Source organism: Bos taurus, chromosome 2, assembly GCF_002263795.3.
Source record: "Bos taurus isolate L1 Dominette 01449 registration number 42190680 breed Hereford chromosome 2, ARS-UCD2.0, whole genome shotgun sequence".
NCBI classification, from domain to species: domain Eukaryota; kingdom Metazoa; phylum Chordata; class Mammalia; order Artiodactyla; family Bovidae; genus Bos; species Bos taurus.
In genome coordinates this window covers 44,355,896-44,380,750 of record NC_037329.1, presented here as the reverse complement: position 1 = coordinate 44,380,750, position 24,855 = coordinate 44,355,896, and the positions used below count along the sequence as shown (strand labels likewise).

At 37.5% G+C, this 24,855-nt stretch overlaps 1 protein-coding gene across 1 annotated transcript; it reads right to left on the bottom strand.

Annotated features, from left to right (window-relative positions):
- Nucleotides 1-1,904: 1,904 nt before the first annotated feature.
- ARL5A (ADP ribosylation factor like GTPase 5A) lies at nt 1,905-24,855 on the bottom strand. Its single transcript, NM_001046245.2, is given in 6 exon segments — nt 1,905-2,625; nt 5,773-5,924; nt 10,916-10,999; nt 12,738-12,885; nt 13,995-14,055; nt 24,555-24,855. Coding segments are annotated over 6 exon segments (540 nt in total). The 5' UTR covers nt 24,601-24,855; the 3' UTR covers nt 1,905-2,576.

Below are 24,855 nucleotides of genomic sequence, written 5' to 3'. Positions count from 1 at the left end.
CAATTTTCAAAATTAGTATCAAACATAGGATATTTAAATCCAGTCACGTGAACAGAGGTATGGAGCTTTGTTCTTTTCAAAGTTGAGTGTAACAACCCTAAATAAGATGTTTGTTTAACCCAAACGCAGTATATTAAAAAACCAAAAACAATCCCCTTTGCTTAATTCCACTTAAAAACTACATATAAATTGCCAACATGACTATTCATGAGGTGCTCCATGTTATTTGGAAGTAATACTGTTAAAATGATTTTGATGTATTTTCACATTAAAATTAAAAAAAATTTTCTGCTGTAATTCTGGTTTTATGCACAAGTACAAAGGTACCCTACAGTACATGGGGTCACAAAAGCATCAGACACAACTTAGCGACTAAAACAACAAAAATAAAGGTACCCATCTCATTTCTAATGCTTGGCCTGGAGGGTAGGATATAACCAAAAAAGCATGTTTATCAACGTGGCATAAGAATACATGCATTCTCACGATGCCATGTCAATCACTACACCTGACACGCTTTAAACATCCAGTTAAGATTAAATTTTGGCCAACACCTTGATGACAAGGGACAGACTGTGCAGGTGTACAGTTGAACTGGTGTGGCAGCAATCCAAGGGACTAAATTATAATTACTCAAACTGAAAGGCAAAAAGGATAAAAGGTGTGGATTTGCTGGGTTACTTTACAGAGTATTTGTTTCTGATGACACTGCAACATCTAAAAATAGATTTGGGTTTTTAATATACAAGCAATTCCTTATAGTGATTTGAAAAAGTATGAGGACATATGAACAACTAAAGTTAGTAATTTAGGATTTACTTTTCAAAAGGAAGTTGACAAATATTAAAGTGTTATGCTTGCATTTTGAACATGAAACAAAACATAACATATAATTTTAAACACTGATCTCCCATGCCTGACTTGGATTTATATAATGAGTATTTTATATTTTACAGAAAGGAATTTTCCGAGTTTTGTCAATAATTATAGTATGTACTATTTCTCATCAAAATCTTTGAAATTTAAAAGGCTGGTATTAAAATTTTTTTCCCCCCAAAAATAAAATAAAATAAAATTTTTTTCCCTTGAATATTCTAAAACACGTCAGTTTTGCACTAGTCACCAGATTTTCAGGGCATGAAAGATATACCAACATAGTACCCAAGAATATGTTTTAACATATTTAGGATAAGTTTGCTTACAGTTACAACAGAAATACCTTAGATTTTCAGATGCAGAAAAAAGAAATACCCAAGTAAACATAAAAAGTTTGGGGGCTAAGTTACTTCTTAATAAAAATAATACATTACGTTGATCAATTTTTAAACCAAATTCTTAAAAGCATTAAAAAAATTCGTATTTTGTAACTGTCAAACAATACATTCACGTGGTGTAAGATGATAAAAGAAAACTTAGACACAAATAAATCCTCAAACAATTTCAACTCCTAAGATAAGAAATCAGAAATTTTCAAATTAAGAAATGATCTTCACTGCTTAGAAAATATGCTTCACCTTTCATCTCAAATTCACTTTAAATGCTTGACATATGATTTGGTATCTAAGAAGATTGTAGCTAAATTATTTGACAATGTTTATGGTGTGATACTTCTCTTGGTAGACATATTTCACACAACAGTTTCCAATTAATGCTGGAAAAAATCACTTTATAATTTGAATCACAATTAATGATCAGCCAATTAATGGATTAACAATTCACTCAGTAAATTTAGATGGCATAAGGCCCAATACAGGGAGCAATCTGGTAACTGCTCAGTGTGCTCTTCTGTCCACCAGTAATACTAAGTTAAGAATATGATAGATACTCCACTCAGCTAGATTACAGCTTTCCATGTACGTGATTTGCTCAACAAAAAATTAGGGACACAACGTGAAGCTTTTTCCTTTTTTTTTTTTTTTAAAGAGTGGCTCAATGATTTGGGGGTGGGTTAGTATAATACAGAGAACATAGGGGAAGTACAAAATGGCACTCAGCATCAATGCCAGTACTCATCCCAGTACGTTTGTAACTAAGGGCATTAGTTTTTGTGTTATTTGCTTTTCTTTAAGAACATAAATCAAAGCCATTAACTCGAACTTGAGGTATATACACAATACATACACAACCTTATGCAAAATACTTTTCATAATTACATTTTGAAATATTGGAAACTGAGTATCTGTGCTGATTTGTATTTTGACTTAATGGAACAGGAAGAGAACAACATTCAACAAGGGAGGGTTATACTGATAATAAAGCTCTGAAAGTTAAAAATGTCTTCCTCTCCCTTTGTACTTACCACAGGCTACACAATGTCCTGAGAGGATTCATTATGAGAAAAATGTCAATCACAGCTTTAAGACCTTGCTTTGGAAGGAACTAATAAGAAAGCAGATTGAAAGGTGAAACTTCATCTGTGTTTTCAAATAAGTGGTCTTAATTTTTCTTCTTATAGAAAAAGTTTAAATGTTTAAATCAGTTTATTATAAATATATCTAAACCATTAATTTTTGCAGCTTTCAGGTAAGGTCCAGCACTTCATTTACACAAAGTCTATGAGAAGAGGTCAGTAGAGATCATCTAATCTTAAGTCGTGACATCATCCATTCAAGTCCTTGGCATAATCTATAAAGAAAATAAAATATCTTGATCAAATTCTCAACTAAAAAGCTATGAAGAGCAAATTAAAAGAAGATACGATTTTTTATCTAAACAACAAAGATTAGAAAAATCAGTAATATTCAATGTGGGTGCTATACTTCCATACAGTACAACTGCACATTTTTGGTTCTGTTATATCTCTAGTGCATAGAGTACTGCCTGATACATAAGAGAAGCTCAATAAGTACATAGTGAATGCTCATGGAAAGTCATTTAGTAAGAAGTATCAAAAATGCTTAAAATACCAACACTCTACCCTTTTTTTCTACTTTTAGAAATATATCCTAAAAAAGATAAAGACATGTTTATGTATTATTACTGTTCATAAAAGCATTTTTAATAGGAAATAGTAAAATCTAGATGTCTGACAATAGAGAAAAAATTTAACAAATTATGGAACATTCATATGATGATGTATTTAAAAATTCCTTTCAAAGATTGTTTTACAATATGACAAAATGCTCACAATATAAATGAAGTAGAAATGGCAGGATATTTAATATATAGCAGCTATTAAAACAAAGTATGCATGTAGTATTTGTGACATCTATACATCAAAAAAATCTGAAGGAAATAAAATAAAATCTCATATTACTAACACCAGTTATCCTTGAACAATGGGTAACTGAGCATAATCCAAAATATAGAAAGAAATATTTATTAAGGTAAAAGAATCTAAATGTTTATTTAGCAAGAGGGAAATATAACAAAATGAAGGACTGTTATGAAGGATCAATCAATATGTATGAGGAGGTTTTACAGATATGAGAAACAATGCTACCATTTAATACTTAAAAAGCCAGAACTCAGATTTTTGTGCCTAAGTCTAAAAATGTAGAGACAATAGAAATAGAAGGAAAAGAGGGCAATGAAGTAAATAAACGATTGTTTTGGTATAGGCCCATACTTCTTCCCTATTAATTCGTTACCTTTCAACTACTCACAGGAAATGATACAATAACAAGATGAGTAAATTAATTAATTCTACACTGTTAAAGGTACAGGAGTTACTTAAGAGCAAACTAGAGACTGCACTAAGCACTTAATATCCATTATCTAATCTTCACAGTACTAGGACCAGAACCCTTCCCATATTGCAGAGGGAGCCTGACCTTAGACAGGTGAGCAAATGACAGGTGCGAGTCTAAATGTCACCAATACTAAAACCAAGACTAAGGTGGTCAGATTACACAGGAAACAACATTTCCCCTAAACCAAACATTTCCATTTGCTAACTCCTGCAAATGGAAGACCACATAAACCCAAAACTGAAAAGATGGCATCATCTGCTGATGTCCCCCTTTAAAAATAAAACTGCTGGAACTCAAAATAGAGGGGGGTGATGGCTGTATCACACTGTGAATGTACTTAATGCCCATGTATTGTACACTTAAAAATGGTTAAATTACCAGTTTTATATTATATATATTTTGCCACAAAAATTAATTTAATAAGTAACGTTCTTAACACATTAAAACTGCCAGAATTCATATGTATCCTAACTAATGATATATTTTCCACACAATTACTCAAAGTATACAAGTTAAATCTTTTATCCGTCTTAGATCACTTATCTTTGTTGTCAGATTTAGTATTATAATCAGTGCTTTTGCTTTAAGACTTTTGATAAAGATAATACAAATAAAGATACACCGATATCTATATATGTATCCTATATGTATATAAACTATTTAACAAAGAACTATGTAGAAGATATTTTTACTTAAATGAGTATGTGGATAGTCGGTACTGTCTGATTTTTTTTTTTTTTAATGAACAGATTTGCTGTTTTGAGATTCTAATAACTACGCTCTTCCAAATGTCTGTAATCAGGTAATGGTGCCTTCTATTTCACTAAGATTCGGCTTCATCTCCAATTTACTTCTTAAATTTGGTGATCAGGTTCCTCAGGTGTTAGAAAAGGGCAGAAGCTTTGAGGCATAGACATGAATTTTCCTGCAGTGGGAGAAATTCCCTTCTTTTTAAGGTCACAGAGAAGGGTAAACCAAATACTGAATTATTGACACTAAAGGCAATGGCACGCCACTCCAGTACTCTTGCCTGGAAGATCCCATGGACGGAGGAGCCTGGAAGGCTGCAGTCCATGATGTTGCTAAGAGTCAGGCACGACAGAGCGACTTTACTTTCACTTTTCACTTTCATGCATTGGAGAAGGAAATGGCAACCTACTCCAGTGTTCTTGCCTGGAGAATCCCAGGGACGGGGGAGCCTGGTGGGCTGCCGTCTATGGGGCCGCACAGAGTTGGACACGACTGAAGCGACTTAGCAGCAGCAGCAGCTATGCCTCATATAACATTATGTTTTATATCTTACCTATAACAATGCCGACAAGCTCTGCCTGCTTGAAATCCTTTCACCCCTGAGCATTAAACCAGGGCAAAATTCTACTGCAGGCACCACCCTTCCCTCCAGGGCCAAGGACCCTTCTGCCACACTCTCTCCAATTCTAACTCTCTTATTTTTTGAAGTGCAGGAACTTCCTTTTGGCAACACTGATAGCATATCTGCAAACTAGTCCCTCATGCAAATTTTCTATTTCAGCTTTTTTATGCATGAAACATGAATTTTTTTTATTATTATTATTATTTTAATTTTATTTTTAAACTTTACATAATTGTATTAGTTTTGCCAAATATCAAAATGAATCCATCACAGGTAAACATGTGCTCCCTATCCTGAACCCTCCTCCCTCCTCCCTCCCCATACCATCCCTCTGGGTCGTCCCAGTGCACTAGCCCCAAGCATCCAGTATCGTGCATTGAACCTGGACTGGCATCTCGTTTCATACATGATATTTTATATGTTTCAATGCCATTCTCCCAAATCTAACTGGTCTACATGACTATTAGGAATAAATGGTACACTCTATAGAAAGCACACAAGGCACAGGACATACTCAGCAAGTGCCAGTTCCTTTCTTAGAATGTAAGTCTCAACGACAGTGCAAGAACTATTTCCTGACTTGCGTGGACTGTGTCTTACATCTCTCCCTCACAAAGTTCTGTACGTGGTAACCTTAAATATTTGATTTTTAAAAGAAATACATGTTTTAAAGCTAAATACATGTTGTTCATGAAGAAGACATCTTACCCCTCGCCAGTAAGAGCACAGCATGCCTGGATGTGCCACTGGTGATCTTTAATAGAAGTTAGTTTCAAAAACTGGGAGATTTCTGCTACAGTCATGCATCCTTTAACATCTTGTTTGTTAGCAAAAATCAGCAATCCAGCTTTCCTTAGGTCCTACAAAAGCAAACAAAACTGTAAAGGTCAGTTCATTTTTTTCAACACTTTCCGGCTTCACAGATTATATATGATAATCTGTGTAACCTAAATTGTCTCAACTACTTTACATAAAAGTATCTCATAGCTCTTATGATGGAAAGTAAACATCACACTGAACACATTTAAATTAATCAATCTATACTCGCATGTGTTTACATATTTCTTACAGTGCTAGATTACATTTTTATGGTCCTATGTGCTCTATTTAACAGTCCCATCTTCCAATTTAATACATGTCTAACCATTCCCCCAGGATTCCCAAGTGGCTCAATGGTAAAGAATCTACCTGCTAATGCAGGAGACCGAGGTTTGATCCCCGGGTCAGGAAGATCCACTGGAGAGGAAATGGTAACCTACTTCAGTATTCTTGCCTGGGAAATCCCATGGACAGAGGAGCCTGGTGGGCTAAGTCCATGGGGTTGTAAAGAGTGAAATGTGACTTAGCAACTAAACAACCACCACCCCAACCCTAATTACTCTTTAGAGTGGCACTCAAGAGCTTTTCAAAATTCTTGCCCAACCTATACTTTAGGTAGAGCTTCCTTGGTAAACCTAAGGAGAGTTATGGACTTCTCCCTCATAAAAATGTACGTATGTATATACGCCCAAAAAAGTTTTTGTACAATTTTAGGGTGTTCATTGATATCCTAAAGTCCATTCGTAAATACTGGGCTAAGAAACCATGATGGATCCACTCAACTAGTCGACTGAACTCTCATAAAACTCTGCCTATATATTTTAAGAGATACAGAGAACACTAAGGTTTTGGTGCTATGTCTGCAAGTGTTCCCAGCTCTGTTAAATGCCATCTTCTTTTCAGGGATCTCAGTGAGAATATTTTGGTTTCAATCATGTGTTTGTGTGTTCGAAGGAAGAGTCTTTAGTAGGTTTAAAGAGACATTGTTCCGCATTATTTTACTCTTGCTAGAAGAGAGTCTCAAAGGCTTTTCATTCTTTCTGAAGTAAATAAACAACAAAAGTAGTAAATTTCTTACTTGGTTAACAGGAGTTCTGCTGCATGCTTTACATAAACAACGAGACTGACTTAGTTACAGTGCCCCCTGCAGGACGGCACTACAGTACTGCAGATAAGGACAGAGTTACCTGAGTAACTTGGTCAGAGAAGGGATACTCTAGCATGAGGGTCTCAAACCTCTGGAATCTAATGCCTGATGATCTGAGATGGAGCTGATGTAATAATAATAGAAATACAAGTGCACAATAAATGTAATGTGCTTCAATCATCAGGAAACCATCTCTTTCCCCTCCGTAGGACTGTGGAAAAATCGTCTTCCACAAAATTAGTCCCTGGTGCTAAAAAGGTCAGGGACCACTGCTCTGAAAACATTAAGTTCTAAGAGTTCCTATTTATTGCTGTGTGACTCAGGGAGCTCAAACCCATGCTCTGTGACAACCTAGAAAGGTGGAATGGGGTGGGAGGTTCAAGAGGGAGGGAACATATGTATACCTATGGTTGACTCATGCTGATATATGGCAAAAACCAACACAATATTCTAAAGCAATTATCCTTCAAATAAATTAAAAAAAAAAATACTACCGCTCCCCCAAGAGAGTTTCAATTCGTTTCACCTATAGTTCAGATCACCTGCCTATTTATATAAGGCAAAAAGTTGAAGGGATGACCTATAACTAGTGCTCATATGCATTATCAAGTATATGATTTTTTTTTCTCTTATCCTAATTGGAAAATGGAACAGTTATCAATAGTTGATATATGGCTGAATCACTGAGTAGATGGACTTTCCATGGGATTTAATTCCTATCTTCCTATCGTTTAGGTTTCACTATCTCTTCTTGCCAGCATGTGTTGCAATCTTTATATAGGTCATGCCAGGTAATGCTGCCATGTTCAAGGAACACACTTTAGAAATACTTAACAACAGAAATATTTGGCACAAGTTAGGACACATAGTTTATGCTATTTATAAGTAACCTATATTCATCACTTTTAGTAACAAAATTATTTGGAGAGGCCCGTAGACTGAAAATTGGAAAACCTAAGAAAGAGAGCCAGGTACTGCAATGTCTAAAAAAAAAAGAAAAAACCCATATTGAATGTAATTTTTCTAGATATTAAAGGCTCAAATTTTATTTAAGGTTCTTGATTTTTTTAAAAGCTATGTTATCTACATTTAAATATTTAGGAAAAGAGGAAAATTACGTCTTCCTTTACTTTTTCTTAAAATAACCTCACAACAAAGTATGCATTATGCTAAACAGTAGAAAAGAGATACACTGGATTAAGGCTGTTACTTGACTTAACAAGAGGTCAAAGTACAAGGTAAAGAGTGGTGATCTTTTGTATATCACCCATTTTAAACACTTTGAAAAAGTTCTGCTCCATACCACAGACTTCTGTTCTTAAGAGTCTAAAAATAGTTTTTAGTTTAGTCAAGGAAATGAATAGTAGCACACACAGACATATTTACTTATTAGCATTGTCTATATGCCATATATAGTTGTCAATTTGTTTCTCAAACTCCATTTGTAAAGATAATTACTAGAAGTTGAGTCATTCTGAATAAAACACATCTATTCTTTCGTCTTTGGAATTTTAAAAAAAATTCATGAGTTTCAATGTTTTTGCGCTTCATTTAAGATGAAGCTTTCAGAAATGTATTTAAATGCTCTAGTTCTGTATTTCATAATACATAGAATCATTACTGGTGATGATAAGAAGACTGTTGTTTATTGTGGTATGCATGAAGCACTTGACTAACCCATGTCAGAATTTATTTTTCATTCACAAATTCTCATCCTTGAGCCGGAAGCTCCTCCCCAGAACTCTGCCTATTGGCTCTTCCTGACCCTATTAAGTAACTTAACTCTAGTTCCCAATTTTACCTATAATTCCTTTCTTTTCTGGTAATCTCATCCTTTCTTTCACTTTCCAGCTAGGCTCTATTTCTGGCTTTTACTATTTTTCATCCCTTCTTTCACTTTCCAGCTAGGCTCTATTTCTGGCTTTTACTATTTTTCCTAGCGAAGAGCGGAGAAGGCAATGGCACCCCACGCCAGTACTCTTGCCTGAAAAATCCCATGGATGGAGGAGCCTGGAAGGCTGCAGAGTCCATGGGGTTGCTGAGGGCTGGACATGACTGAGCGACTTCACTTTCACTTTTCATTTTCATGCATTGGAGAAGGAAATGGCAACCCACTCCAGTGTTCTTGCCTGGAAAATCCCAGGGACGGGGCATCCTGGTGGACTGCCGTCTATGGGGTTGCACAGAGTCGGACACGACTGAAGTGACTCAACAGCAGCTAGTGAAGAGCCTGAATGATGTGAATGCTTAAATTCAAAAGCTCATCAAGTCACATAAACTACTGGGCCTCAGTGTGCTAATCCATAAAAGACGAGGTTAATTGATCTATGCAAGTTAATGACTCAACTCATAAAATCCAACGACTCTGTTAGAGCCCTACTCTCTGGACTTTTTATAATACTGATGTCCTACATATTGGCCAATTAGAGTAAGAATCAAATAGGGAGGCTACCTGTTAACAGAGTAAAAAATATAGTCAAGAGACAAATACATTTTGCGTCTTATTTTTCTTTTTCTAAAGTCTTCATAAAACAACAACAGAACAACTCTTTGGTAAAAACTGAAGAATGATGCATTGTTGTAAAATGCAAAGGGGGACATTTTAAAAATCCTTAGCTCATGCCTCTTTTGAATTGAAAATTGTTAAATACATGTAGAAAGGCAAGATGAATTAAAAAAAAAAAAAAAAAATTCCAAAGATTTAACAGCTGCTAGAATCAGTTCAAAATAGCATCTTGGTGGGTATGACCACCACAAGCAAAACAGAAACTCCAATTTACATAACTACTTCACCAAGTTTCCTTACATGTGAAACATACCAAAATTCTTAACAAAAATCACAAAAGGAAGCCATTGAATCAGTATTAAAACTAATATAAAACGTCATTACAAAGATATCCCAGTTTCCTTAAAATTACACTCAAATAAAAATTATACAACACATTTAAGTATTTACTATTCTATTGCCACCTTTGAGTTGAGAAAGTAACATCTGTGATAAAAGGCAAGTGAAAATAATCAGATGCCACTACAGTTGGCCTTACTTATCCATGGGTTCTGCAGTCACATGAACCTCAAGTTGAAGATATTCAGGGAAAAACATTCCAGAAAGTTCAAAAAGCAAAACTTGGATTTGCTGCATATTTTCATAGCATTTACACTGTACTAGATATTATAAGCAATCTACAGATGACTTAAAGTATACAGGAGGATATGCATAGGTTATATGCAAATACTGTACCATTTTATACAAGGAACTTGAACATCTTTGGATTTTGGTACCTACAGGCATCCTAGAACCAAAACTGCTAACACAGAGGTACAACTCTATTACCAATAATATATGATTTTATAGTTACTATTATCATTACTGACTATATTATTCAGTCCATTTAATTCTCAAATTATGTTAACAGTTATATTTCTCAAGGGCTAAGAAAATATGGCTAGTTACATAGTTTTATTCAGCTGAGGGAAAAATACCAGAGACTAAAGGGCAACAAATTTAAGTATTAGTCAGATAACTGAGTTATCATCAGAACTTGCTGTGTGTCTTAGAAATAAGATGCTGTAAAGTCTTAATGATAATCCTCTGTATGATTAATCAATTTAAAATGAAAAATGAAAGCCATTTTAGATCTTTTTGTCCAGGAAAACTTCTAAACCAAATTTATTCAAGATAAATGGTGTTAAAAATCTACAAGTGATTCCACATTCTACTGCTTTCAGATACACTTCCAAATTGGAAAGTGTCAAAATTACAAACTCAGTAGCTAAATAATTTTTTCCAAAAATCTGAAATAGCATCCCCATGAGAAAATATAAAGTAAAAAATGTGACAGAAATATCCCCCCAACACACATCTAATGCCAGAATCCTACTTACCTCATGGGCTAACATTTTATAGAGTTCTTCTCTAGTTACAGAAATCCTTTCTCTGTCTGTACTGTCCACAACAACTATTACAAACTAAAATAATTACAAAAAAAGTCATTAGTGATTACATAATTTGCTATCTGTAAAATTTATCAAGTATTTATTTGATTTACAGTCTAACAACTATCAAGAAATTAGAACCTTATGGTATAGTATTATTGAAAACCAGAGATACCCACTATACTTTGTGAAGCCTAAAGGTCTAATCTTTAATTCAAACATATTTACTAATTTTTAAGAGAAAATAAAAGACAATATGATGTCATCATTCTATTAGAATATTCTGCTAATAAACTAAGCAAAATATAACATGTTTTCTAAATTAGTATCTTAATTCTATAATATCTTAATTAATATCTAATATCTTAATTCTATTTGCACTGTAAGTCCATAAGACAAAAATATATTATGACCCAAAATTTAAGTTACTTCTAGACAGATACTATTTATTAATGTCAATTTAAAAATCTAAAAGGGCAGGTGTATGAGAATAAAGTAATATGAGAGTTAATTTTCAAAAAAAACCCAACAAATTTAAAGAATAAATCTGTATCTAAAACCATGCCTTCTTCCTTATATAAGTGGTCCCTGCTACTGCAAGCACAATCAGTTCAGCTCTTTCCTGAACTGTTGACGAGACCAGCATCAGAAGATGCAAACACTCATAAAGGAGCTGTGCAGGACTGAGCTCCAATGGCCCCTCCTTCTACTCCATGAGCACCAAAAGGCACCAGGGAAACAGGAGCAGGTATAGTCACTTTATGATGGCACTGGTTATGCCCAAGTTAATTTTGACTGCCTAGTATTAGTATGCACTATATATTGTTTAGAACTAGCATTTCCAAACAAACCACTTAATTTTCAGGATCTTCTCTATTCTTCAGATTTCATCAACCACAATGCAGATGGATAAGAGAACTGCTACTTGACCTCTTCTCCCATTGAGACTTTACTGATATGTGGTTATATTGCTCTAAGACATGTCCTACTCTAAACCTTTCAACAAAGCTATTGATTTTCAAGACGATGGCATGAATTTACAATACATGCAGCATTTTATATGGGGATACTAATCATATATATACTCCTTCTACAAAAGACATGATCAAATTCTTAACAGAGTGTTAGGGAATCAAGTCATTAGAGACATTTAACAGTGCCTCATCCATATATACAGTTGGAGACTTATTAACTTATAACCAGCACTACAAAAACAAATATCATAGCCTTTAATCTTACAAGGTCTATACAGTGAAGATCTCAAATGTCAGAAATTTCCTCTTGGCAAATAATATGTAAATAAAACATATGACTATATCTAAACTGTTTTATAATAAAAAGAGTTCTTTAATGTGCAATTGCATTGCATAAAAGAAAATACACAGTAAAATTATTGAACAAGGATTCAAACCACCAGTCCCCTCATTTAACTCGGATTTCCTCTATACAGACACAAGTAAATAGTACTAAAGAAATGAAGTTACAAACTGTGAAATGGAGTTCTTTAGAAAAACAATTATTTAAGACAAGCTCTGGGATCAGTATAAAATCAGACTAATCAATCACCAATTCTTCTTACGGTTCAATGAGACTGGATATACAGAACAATGACCCTGAAAGAGGGAATTAAAGATTCCATTATGTTTAAAGTCTACTTATATTAACATTAATATACTGTGATATTTCAAAAAGATAACTTTAAGAGTTTATATCTAGAAAGTATTTCCCAAGTATTATATTCACAAAAGACTTAGTATATTAAGAAACATACCTCCGTGTTAGTATAGTAAGTGTTCCAGGAAGAACGAAGAGATTCTTGGCCACCGATATCCCACATTAGAAAACGTGTATTATTAATCACTATCTCTTCTACATTACTTCCTATTGTTGGGGATGTATGCACAACTTCATTCATAGAACTGGGGGAAAAGTTCAAATATATCACAATTAGCAAAGAAACTAGATTGTTTGAATATTTTTCAACTAAGGGATAAATTAGCATAACCTCCTTTTATATTTTATACCCAAATATCCCCTTTCCATTAGGTTTATTAAGAGTGAACAAAGGGTTCACTACTGTATATATAGCACAGGGAACTCTAGTTGGTGCTCTGTGGTGACCTAAATGGGAAAGAAATCCAAAAAGAGGACTTATATATGTATGTATGGCTGATTCACTTTGCTGCAGAGCAGAAATTGACATACCAGTGTAAAGCAACTGTACTTCAAATAAAAAATAAATAAATAAAAACAGGATACTACATATTATACATATATTACACACACGTGTAGGATCTCCCAGGTGGTTCAGTGGTAAAGAATCCGCCTGCCAAAGCAGGAGACGCAGGCTTGATCCCTGAGTTGGGAAGATTCTCTGGAAGAATTCTTGAGAATTCTTGCCTGAGAAATCCCATGAACAGAGGAGCCCGGCAGACTACCGTCCATTGGGTCGCAAAAGAGTCAGACATGACTTAGCGACTAAACACCACCACCACCACCACACATAAATAAATAATGTTCAGAAGAATACTAACAAATACACACACTGGACTCTTTATGTTGAAAAAACTACTATATTTCTGGAATCATAGATATGAACCATCCCTAATTTTAAGATGCCACACTTTGGTAAAACCTGAAATACATCACTATCATGTGTTGTATGAAAACAATAAAGCTCTTTGAAACTTCAAAAAAAAAAGAGTGAATGAAGAGTTCAAACAGAGGTGGAACTAGGTAATGGACTAGCTGGAACACTTTGTAGTTTCATTCCAAGAAACTACAGAAACAAATATTTGTCTGCTCTCTATAAGCGAACAACTGAACAACACTCTCAACGTCTTATAAAGTTCTAGCTCTCTAGAAGCAGTTGCTTAAATTCGGCTCCTGGTTCATGGCCAACCTGCCTTCTTACAGAGTAATGTGGATTCCATAAAATTTTTTACTGCTTTTGCTAATTAAGTATCACTCTGGCAGAGAAAGTAACTATATACAAAAAGATACAATTTTTTAGCTACTTAGTACTTACAACTGGTAAAGGATGGTAGTTTTCCCTGCATTATCCAGCCCAACAATGATAACTTTGTGCTCTGGAAAAAAAAAAAAAACTGATTTATTAATCAAAAATTAAAAATTTTCCCATTTCATCTACTCTTTTCAGCCATGGTGTAATTCAGTGTATGGCATTTTATTCCTTCTCGTAACTCAGAAGAACATCACAGCAAGAGAAGAATTATTGGTCTAACCCCTCATTCTGAGTAGATAAGTTTCACCTGTCTAGGAAGCCAGAAGTACTACATTCTTTCCACTCCTTGGAAGCCAACTTTCAGTCAACTATTCCAAATGCAATCACAACAATTTATGTAAGACTTAACTTGTTAATGTTTCACACTGGACTAAGTTACTTAAATTCTAAATATGAATTTAAGGCATTAATGGGGTATGCACAGGTGAGATGGGTGAATGGCAGGGAGAAAAAGGGCAGCCTTTTAAAGCTGCCTTTAGCAGGCATCTCTAAGTATCTGAGCACATGTGAACCATAGGGTCCTTCTAATCAAATTTAAGGACCTATGGCTATGGTGGCAGTGACTCCCTGCTTCCTTGGCTTCTACAGCATCACTTTTTCCAACTTTTTCTTCCTCTGTCTCTTGATTTATTTTTTCCACCAACTCCTTTTCCTTGGGTCCTCCTTCAAACACTCATGCTGTCTTCTTGCATTCCTTTCACATTTTAGCAAGGTATCTTGGGGCCCATCTATTGCCATCCCGTCTAAAAACGATTCCCAAAGACAGCAGCGCATGGAGGAAGCTAATCTCCAAAGACGGTCTCTGGATATTCATGCTCCCTTAAATCCTGGCGGGTCCGATGACTTGCTTTTAACCAACAAGATGCAGAAGTGACTGTGTGACTTCCACACCTGGATCATCTCACACCTTGCAGTTGCTGCCCAGCTCTTGGACAACTCCCCCTGGAGTAAGCCAGATACCAGGTAACAAGTCTGACTACCCCATGATTGTTGTGCACATGAGTGAGGAAGCCCGGGTGACGCACAGTTGCCCTTAGCTGTTCTAACCATTCTGAGATGCCAGACACACAAAGAAACCACCCTGGATATGGAGCCAGGTGGAGCCGGAGATGACTCCAGTTCTAGCTGTCATCCAACTGTAATCAAATGAGCCCCAAGCCAGAACTTCCTAGCTGAGCTTAGTGAGCTCACAGAGCCATGAGAGATTGTAATAATTCCTTTAAGTCATCAAATTTAGGAGAATTGGCTTGTTACACAGCAACAGGTAACAGAAGCAAGATGGGAAAACACATGTGGTTGTGTCACGTTGAGCAAATGACTTATTCCTCTAACCCTAAGCTTCCTCACTGTCAAACAGGGAGGGACAATACTATCTTTCAGGGTTGTATAAGTACGACAGCACTTGGGCAGTGCCCACTACCAAGAAAGACAGTTCCTAATCCATGTTCCCAAATCTTTCCTAAGTTCCAATCTTAGTGGATAGATACAGTGCCCCTCAACAACATCCCCAAACCCAATTTTCAAACCTTTTCCTGATTCTATCTTACTTTATTTGCTTACTGGTATTACCATTATTTCAGATGCCTTTGGAGTCCCTCAACCTCAACATCTAATTTGTCACCAAGTTCTATTCTCCCTCAAAAATATATTCTGAACCTACCTCCTCCCCACTGTCCTAGCTGCAGTCCTCCTCATCTCTTACTGTACTTGACTACCTCCAATCCATCTTTCTGTTGTTTCTTGAATAATTTTTCTACACTATAAAGCTGATAATGAAATGACGGCTCTCCACTTTGACAGGAAAACAAAGTACAAGTTCTAAGCCTTGTATACAAAACCAGTCCCAAATGAGTATGCTTCAGCTTTATCCCTCACCATGACCATCAGGCATCTAAGCTGGAGTTCACGTTGTTCTTCCTACACAAGCTGCTACCTACATCCACAGCAAACATTTCTCTACCTCTACTCATGGTGTTTGCCTGTGCTGGAATTATCGTCTCCAATTCTCCATTTCAAGAATTCCTACTAATCTTTCAGGTATAGCATCCCAAGAAAAATCACTTTCTCCTGCTCTTCTGCCACACCTCTAACAGAGCACTTATAATGATTTACACAAACACTAATCATCTCAGTTTAATGAGGCACCCTTCAAGGGTACTTCCTAGCAACTGCAACTTTTCTGGTATAATAAATGCTGAATTAATATTCATTCTATAAACAAGAAATGTTAAGGATAAAGGAGCTCTTCAAGAGAAAGCTTTTGCAGTCACGTGGTAGATGTTTTCCAAACACAACACTTACCATTAAGAGGAATTCCTAATGCTATATAGGTACTTCCAGTTACACAAAAATATGAAGATCAAGTAAACAGAAAAAAAAAATGGCTTTAAATAATATACTTTAGCAGGCCAGTGCTTTCTTTTTTAGGTTGCACACCATGTGGGATCTTTATTCACCAATCAGGGACTGAACTTGTACCCCCTGCAGTGGAAGTGCAGTCTTAACCACTGGACCACCAGGGAAGTCCCAGAACGTTTTAATAAAATCAATTTTGTCCAGTCACTCATTCTTTGAAGAGCAGGCAGCTTAGAACCACTAGAGTCCTAAAGTGACATGACCATGCTCCCCAAAACAGGTTCTAAAAAGTCATTTTAAAAATGCAGGGCCCAGTCTCTTTCATCTTTAGAGATGACTAGGGTGAAGGAACTGAGAAAATGACAACTACCTGACAAGTGGAGTTTCTTCCTAAGGAAAAGTAAAGGGTGACCAGATTAAAATCAGAAGCATGGGCTTCCTCAAAGGAGTGTTAAAAAGGCAGTGGCAAATCCATCTTCACAGGAAGGTCACATCTGAACAGGGCCAGATTACTGAGTCCTTGGAGCAGGGGACCTTTATACCCGGGAAGTTTTTAAATGGCATGGCAATTTTGCCTGACTCTATATTTTTCTATGTCCTCAAATTGAGCACTTCCTCTCTAATGACAGATATCTTTTTCAGTTCTAGTAATACTAGCAATTATAAACATTTTAATACCAGCAGAATTCACAATGAGCTATTCTCTGACCTCTGACTTAGGTGAGTTTTTAGTTTCCCACTTGAATAGAATACCAATTTTTAATAATATAATTAATAAAACATCAGCTTATTTTTAAGTTTTAGGAACGTTATTTTGTTAACCTCTTTGTATTAGCTGCAGCACTAAATTTAGACAGACTTGCCAGTACTCAGGAAGAAAATACAATTACCCTGACCAATGAGAGAAATGGTACTCTAAAAAGAGTACAAAATTAATAGGGGCAAAACCAATACAAATGTAGGCAAGGATCTATGACACATAACTACACAGTAACTACAAAATGTGTGTGTGTATATGAATCTTACACAGAGAGATCACAAATACAATAGCACTATCTCTGGCAAGGTCCTTAGTCCCTAAAGGTGGTTAAACACTTATTCTAACCATGCTGCCATTTTTCAAAATATTTTGCAATTTTCTCTTGCAATTGCTTTCAGAGCCTGAGACACACTGTTTTGAACACTCCCAATGGTCGCCGTTTAACCCCTGAAGATGAATTTGATTTTAAAAGGGGAGGGGAGTCACGTGGTATCATCTCAGTCATAAGGTAAAAAGCAGTTAAGATGAGTGTTACCTTTTCATTATTAAATGAGGTGTGATCCCTAAATGATGATTTTAAAATATGCCTCTAAAAAAAATTCTATAAGTAGTTTCAAAAGGTATTTCAAAAAGTAACAATAGGACTTATCAGTAGAAAACTATCTGGCCTCCTAGAGTAACTGCTTTTAGGGGAAAACCCTACCTGGTTTTGTTTTTAAAGTGGTCTCCTTAATTTAGCCATGCCCCATAGGACTTATTTCTTGATTTCAAACACATTTTCTACCATTTCTGTGAGGAAAGACTATCTAAGCAAAAAAGAAAAAAAAAATAAAGAAGGATTCTGTGTCATACCTGACCACAAGATGAACTTGATAAAGTCAAACTACTGTGAACCAACCACTGTGCAATAACACACATACACTGAGATAAAGCAGATGGCACAAGAAGTTCACAGTGGGATTTCATCTTCTCCTGACACAAGTGGAAGATAGGATGGGGTGAACAGCTTCAAGATACAATGTCTTTTACAAGCCACTGAATGAATGAACTAGAGAATAAGATGAAATTGGGTCACATGATTTGGTGGATAAAGATGTAAAGTCTTGTTAAGTCTTTCTTCACTAGTGCCTAGAAATAAAAGCAGCACACTAGGGAGAGAAGGCATAGTGGATGATACAGGGCGAGAATTCATGCCTGGTGTGGTAGAAAATAAACAGGAGAAAAGACTGTCAAGAGATATTCAGAGACGAAGGAAAGAGCAGCTCAAACCACTCTCCATACTGGAAACAACCTCCCTCTTCTAACTAATTTTACAAACTCAGTGAATAACCGTCACTTACAAAAGCATAAATATGCAAATATGCCCCCAAACTCTTAAGACATAAAGCAGATTTCCAACGTCAATCAAGGAAATACAAGCTAACATATTTGAACACATGAAGGTTTTTTAGTAGCTAAAATATTTTAAAAAGAAGAAAGGATCTCGTATCAAACGTGCTGCTGCTGTTAAGTCGCTTCAGTAGTGTCCGACTCTGCGACCCCACAGACAGCAGCAGCCCACCAGGCTCTCCTATCCCTGGGATTCTCCAGGCAAGAACGCTGGAGTGGGTTGCCATTTCCTTCTCCAATGCATGAAAGTGAAAAGTGAAAGTAAAATCGTTCAGTCGTGTCTGACTCTTAGTGACCCCATGGACTGCAGCCCACCAGGCTCCTCTGTCCATGAGATTTTCCAGGCAAGAATACTGGAGTAGGTTGCCATTGCCTTCTCCATCAAAATGCGCAGAATTCAGAAAACCTCTGGGGAGCCCCACGTTCTGTGGCTCAGTCTTTTTTTTTTTTAAAGTCCCCGACGCGGAAGGTTCCGCTTGTAGTCGATAGGGCCGTAGCCCCCCACCGGAGGCATGTCCTGCTTCACCTTCGACACCGCCATGCTTGCAGGACCTTGCCTGGCTCAGTCTTAAGATCAGGACAGTTCAATGAGGCCACGAGCCAGAGGCCCTTCACCTCATCATCTCTAACACCCACAAGTCACGTTCAATACCAACTTATATCTACTCCCTCCCAAGACTTGTTTTTTCTCTATTTGAATTTCTGTGTTTTTACAATAAAGCACCATGGCTATTCTCAATAGCTTCCTAAGTCTGAGGTATAGCATGTGGGTCACAGTGAGAACTATAAGATTAAGACATCATTGTGCAATGGGCTCAAACATAAGGGTGCCAAGTCAAAGGTGAAGAGTTGTTTTATCCCCAACTATAGGGTTAGATTATTCACACTGTCTAATCATCAGCCTTCTCTGAATAGCCTTAGATTCTTTCACCACTGCAACCTGTTTCTCTCACTACCAGGATAGAAGAGACTTCTATGAAAAACACATATTCCAGGTAGTGTTACAATGCACTTCAAAACAAATAATACATAGAACCTAAAATACAACGTGTACACAAGAGACAGTTATCATGTGAAAATGTAACAAAACTTTTGGCTGTTTCAATGCTTTGATGCGTGTGATTTATGACAAGTTACTACTTAGTATGATTTTTCTTTTAGAGTATCTATGCCACAGCATTCTTGCAGTTTTTCAGATAAGCCCAAACAACTGTACACTTGTCACAGTACCTGGATGGAATTTTGCATTATCACCTGGGCTTTAGTCTCCCAATCAATACTTGACTCTTGTCATCAAAATGCTTGTTTCCCTTCTTTGTTTCCTTCTGATATACTCAGGCAGCCTACCAGTTCTATTTACTAACAGGTTCTAAAAGTCAATATATATCCTGCCAACTACCAGTCAGTAAATTAAGCAAAGCAAAAAAAAAGTCATCGTTATCCTGGAGAACTTCTATCTCTGTGAATCATACCAAAGCTAGAAAACACAAATACTAAGGCAGATAAACTGAGAGTCACCCTGATTTTTCATTCTCACCTCATATCCAAACTAAGTCCCAAGGATTCTGTCTCACAAGGAACAAAAAGTCCCATTTCTGTCAGGTATACTATAGTTTTCACAGGTCTTAACACAGAATCTATAGAGTAAATCATGTACTTAATAAAGTATGAATGAATAAATAAATCAAAATTGGAAGACATAAAGGTTAGAAGGGAGATAATCGATAAAGTCCCTCATACTAAAAATTCAATTTGCAAAATCTAAAAGCATCATCAATTTAAAAAACGAAGTTTGAAAATAAACTTGCAACTTACAGCAATGGTAGTGAAGTTTCAGCTGGGGGCGGGGGATGGGGAGAGGGGGACAAAAAACTTTGCTGAATGAAAAGCAACAATTATACATGAAAAAAGTAGAGATCCAATTAGGAAACAGAAACCACAGAGCAATTTGAACTTGAAAATAACTACTCCAGAGGACTGGAGTAATGAGGGACTGGCTAACAAGAAGTAACAATAAAGATTAAAGGAATGACAATACACAGCGCTTTCACCACCCAGGGCTGAGACAGGGCTTCTCCCCACAGCTCCCCAGGACTGAGATACAGACCTTGCTGAGGGCCTGGCCATGGCTCACTGAATGTCAGAGAAGTAGCTGTGCGGACTCGCCGGTGGCTCTTTCTGGAAATCCTCCCTCTAGCATGTTGGGGAAAGCTGTTCATTGGGAAGTGTTTCCCTGGAGGACCTCCATTCTGAAACCAACTGAAGTGGGTATTAGAGGAAGCTGCTGTGACCACTAGACAGTGTAAGAGCCAGCGGCTGGAGAAGGCGTCCACACTGCACGGAGCAGGAGAGGGCCTGCTGAGAGGCACATCATATCCAGAAAGAAAACCCCCTCCTCTTGCAGTGCCACCTACCAACAAAGCTTGACACCGTGCCTTTAAAAGCCTAGTATTTAAGGACCCAGCTCTGTATGCACAGAGCACACAAAAAAGGTGAGTTTGGAGCTAAAGTTTTAATAACTGGTACAGTTCACCCCTTTGGCTACTCAGCTTCTATAGGTGCTCATTTACATATTTGAATTCCCACACGATGAAAAGATCAACAGAATCAGAGGTGGCTTTCCCAGCACCAGGTCCTGCGGCACCGGCAGCTTCTACATAATTCATTCACAATGGATCATTCCTTTTCTGTGAGCTAATCAGGAGAATGAAACAACGCTCCCCATGAGGAAACTTCATAACTTCTTTCACAGTTCACGAGTCTAAAAGTTCTTCCTTTTATCTAACATGAATCCTTCTTATACAAAGAAGTTTTTGTTAGGTTTCAAGGGCACCAACTCAGGCACTAGATGATCCTGGTTAAAGTCTCAATCTAAAAGGGCTTCCCAGGTAGCACTAGCGGTAGAGAATCCACCTGCCAATGCAGGAGATGCAGGAGACTCAAGTTCAATCTTGAGAAGGAAATGGCAACCCACTCCAGTATTTTTGCCTGGAGAATCATATGGACAGAGTCCATGGGGCAGCAAAGAGTCAGACACAACTGAAGCAACTTAGCACCAAAGTCTATCACTTTTAACTGTAATGCCTGGAACAAATTACCTAATGTTTCTTTGTCTTAAAAACTGGAGACTATCAGGCTCACAGGGTTCTTACTAAGAGTAAATCAATTAAGTGAAGACTAAATTAGCTGCATGAAACACATGGACCCTAACCTTGCAAGTCAATATTAACTGCTATTATTTTATCTATAAAGACAAAGTTAGCTTATCTCCCCACATAAAGGCAGGGGGTCTTGTGTGTTTTGTTCTTGGTCTACCCCACCTGCATCTCTTTGTCTCCGTGCATTGACAGGCAGGTTTTTTACCACTAGCGCCACCTGGGAAGCCCTCTACAACAGACCCCAGCACAAAACAGGTGTTCAAAATACTTGTTCAATGAACAAATGGAGTTCTGATCACAAGGCCTTCTATACTAAAAGGTACTAGTGGCAACTCTTCCAAGCCCTAAAGTTGTAAAGACTTACAGTTTAGTAACTGAAAAACAGCAATGGGGATGGGGGTGGGGCAATGTGGAGGGTGGAGAATTCACATGAAAAACCGATGCCAGTCACTTCTTTAAGGCCAGCAAAATATTTCTGCAGTATTTAGTTGCATTACCTAGGAAAATCATTCCACTAGTACCTCAGTTTCCTATTTTCAGGAGAAAAGAAAAACTACTTCAAAGGAAAAACTACTCCAAAAACCTACTTCAAAGTTTCTATAGTAGAAACTTTAAAAAATGATATATACAACAGCATCTAAGACAAACTTTGTACCCTATTAAAGTATCACGTAAATGCAACCTTTGGGTTTTCAAGCCTGAGCAATATACAATTAGTTTTCACTATGTACTCAACCTAACTAAGCTTAAATTGAAAAAGCTGGTCTAAAGGGTGATAGAGATATCACACAGTTTGTTTCATCATCATAGCAAATTCTGTTATCCCTCAAAACTTCCTTCCAAGAGTTTATGTGAAAAGAACATAGGACTGTGTTCTGCATCTTCTGGAGGTAAAATAAAGTTTAATTCACAACTAAAAGACCAACAAGTACCTGATAGATTTAAAGTGACCCTGCTGATAAGACAATCACATCATTTAATAGGAAATCGTTTATTCATATTTTCATAATGCTGACATCTAAATTTTTAGAAATTCATTAACTTCTTACTATTTCCCAATACTGAAAAAAAAGGTCCAGTCAAAAATTACCACAAAATAGAGGTAATAAGAACACGACTCAGTGATTTTTAGTAGTAACAAAGCACAAATCATTATCTAGTACTGTCAAATATCTGCTGGCAAAGTTCGAATTCTGTCTTCACTAACAGAGACAATTTTATCATTGACTCAAAATATAACATGGAGATATCTAATTTTTCTTGCAGGATTAGAGATCAATTAACAATCTTTCTAAATTTCACAGTAGAGTAGAAATATTAGCTTTGCTAAAAATAATACAAACTATGGATTTAAACATTAAAACAGACTATCTACTGTAAGTACCACCAGTATCATGTTATTCTTAAGACCTACAGATTAAGTTTTCAGGATTTGTGGGCTCCATGGTCATACAGTCAAGATATCCTGCTACTCTAGGTGAGACCCAGATGGACAAAGGTTAAGCAACTGGTTTCTATTCACCCTTCTCTCAACAGAAACAGCTAGCTAGAGACAGTGTATATTAGAAGAGGCTTTCTCCAGTTCATGAAAATTCTCCACATCATTTGAAAATCATTTGAAATGTTGCTCTTCCATTTAGTATCATGAGATCTACACTATCATCTTTATTTTTTAAAAGATAAACTGGAGATCACAAGTTCCAGTTCTGTTCCCTTCCCATTGCCTTCTTGTAGGAGCAGCTGGATTACCAAGGAGGAAGCAGGGATGGTTGCACATAATAGATGCCACCATTCATTTATGTCTTTACTGGAAAATTTTGGGCTGTGACAGTAACACCAGCTTCACAGGAGGAAAATACAAAGTTACTGACAGCCGGGATGATGAATCACCCAACTTGAGTTAAAAAGAAATTAAAGTACACCAGTAACTATTTTGTATCTTAATGGCTGTGTTGTCTTTTTGTTAAAATTGCATCCTCTTTCCCCCAGTTTTACACTTATTTTTTTTTTAACAAATGTCAATAAATCTGATATGTATTTCAAGGTAATGTTTGAGTTTAGATGAACTTAAGCATCTCTTTATGATAATACACTCCATATCTGGTAAATTACTAGTCACTTACAGTTAACAGATGTTTCACATGATATGATTTTTAAGTGCTTTCAATGATACTTTAACATTTTAAATCCAGCCATAAAACCTCTACTTAAATAAGAAACAAGAAACACGAGTAGGAAAATGACCTTAAGCTTAACCTTAAACACAGATACAAATCTGGCAAACGGAGAGAGGACCATCACTACTTAGGATGCAGAAGAATCTTCCAAAGGCGGGGGGGGGGGGGGGGGGGGGCGGGGAGGAGGAACGGGGAGGTGGAGGCGCAAGGAAGGCTCATAAACCTGAATGTACTAGCTAAGTCAAGAGAGATTTCTCATGTTTTCCGCATTCTGCAATCCTCGGTCGCTCAGGGGTGCGTTTGCGGCCACAACCTATAACCTTCATCCTAGAGAACCCCAGTACTTCAAGTGGTGTGCAAACCCAATCGCCGAAGGACGGAAACGTGAGCCAGGCTGGGCCACTCAAGGGGCGTCGAACGTGGGACAAGAGACCTTTTCCACTCCCAACAGAAATCGGAGCAATGGGTGTATTTGCGGAATGGATTTCTTAGGAAGGTCTCCTAAGACAAAAGGGCAGCGAGTCGGGAACCATTCCCGAGCTGGGAGTGGGATCGACCAGCCCCAGGCCCGCAGCCGCAACAGCCCGCACTTCAGCGCAGAGAACGCGCGCGACCGCAGCGCCCACATTCCGGAAGTATTCGGAGACCCCCACCCACCCACCCACCTACCCGGCCACGAGTGACCCTCTCCCCGACCCGTACGCGCTCGGCCTGAGCCCCTCACCCTGGTGATTGAACAGTCTCCATATCCTGGTGAAGAGAATTCCCATTCTCGGGCAGCGGACCCCTCTCCAGCCACCCGGGCCGCCTGGCCTCCCCCGGCTCAGGCTCAAGGGGAGGAGAGAGACGCGCCGGAGCCTCCGTCTCTGCCGCTGCTGCTGCCGCGCTGGCCGTCGGCCCGCTTCCTAGGAACCGGAGGGAGGCCGAAGCCCAGGCCGCCGTGCCGTGCTTGAGGCCCCGCCGCTGCCGCCGCGGCTCCCGCCTGGCTCGCGGACATCGCCGCCGCGTTGTGTGCGACGAACCTC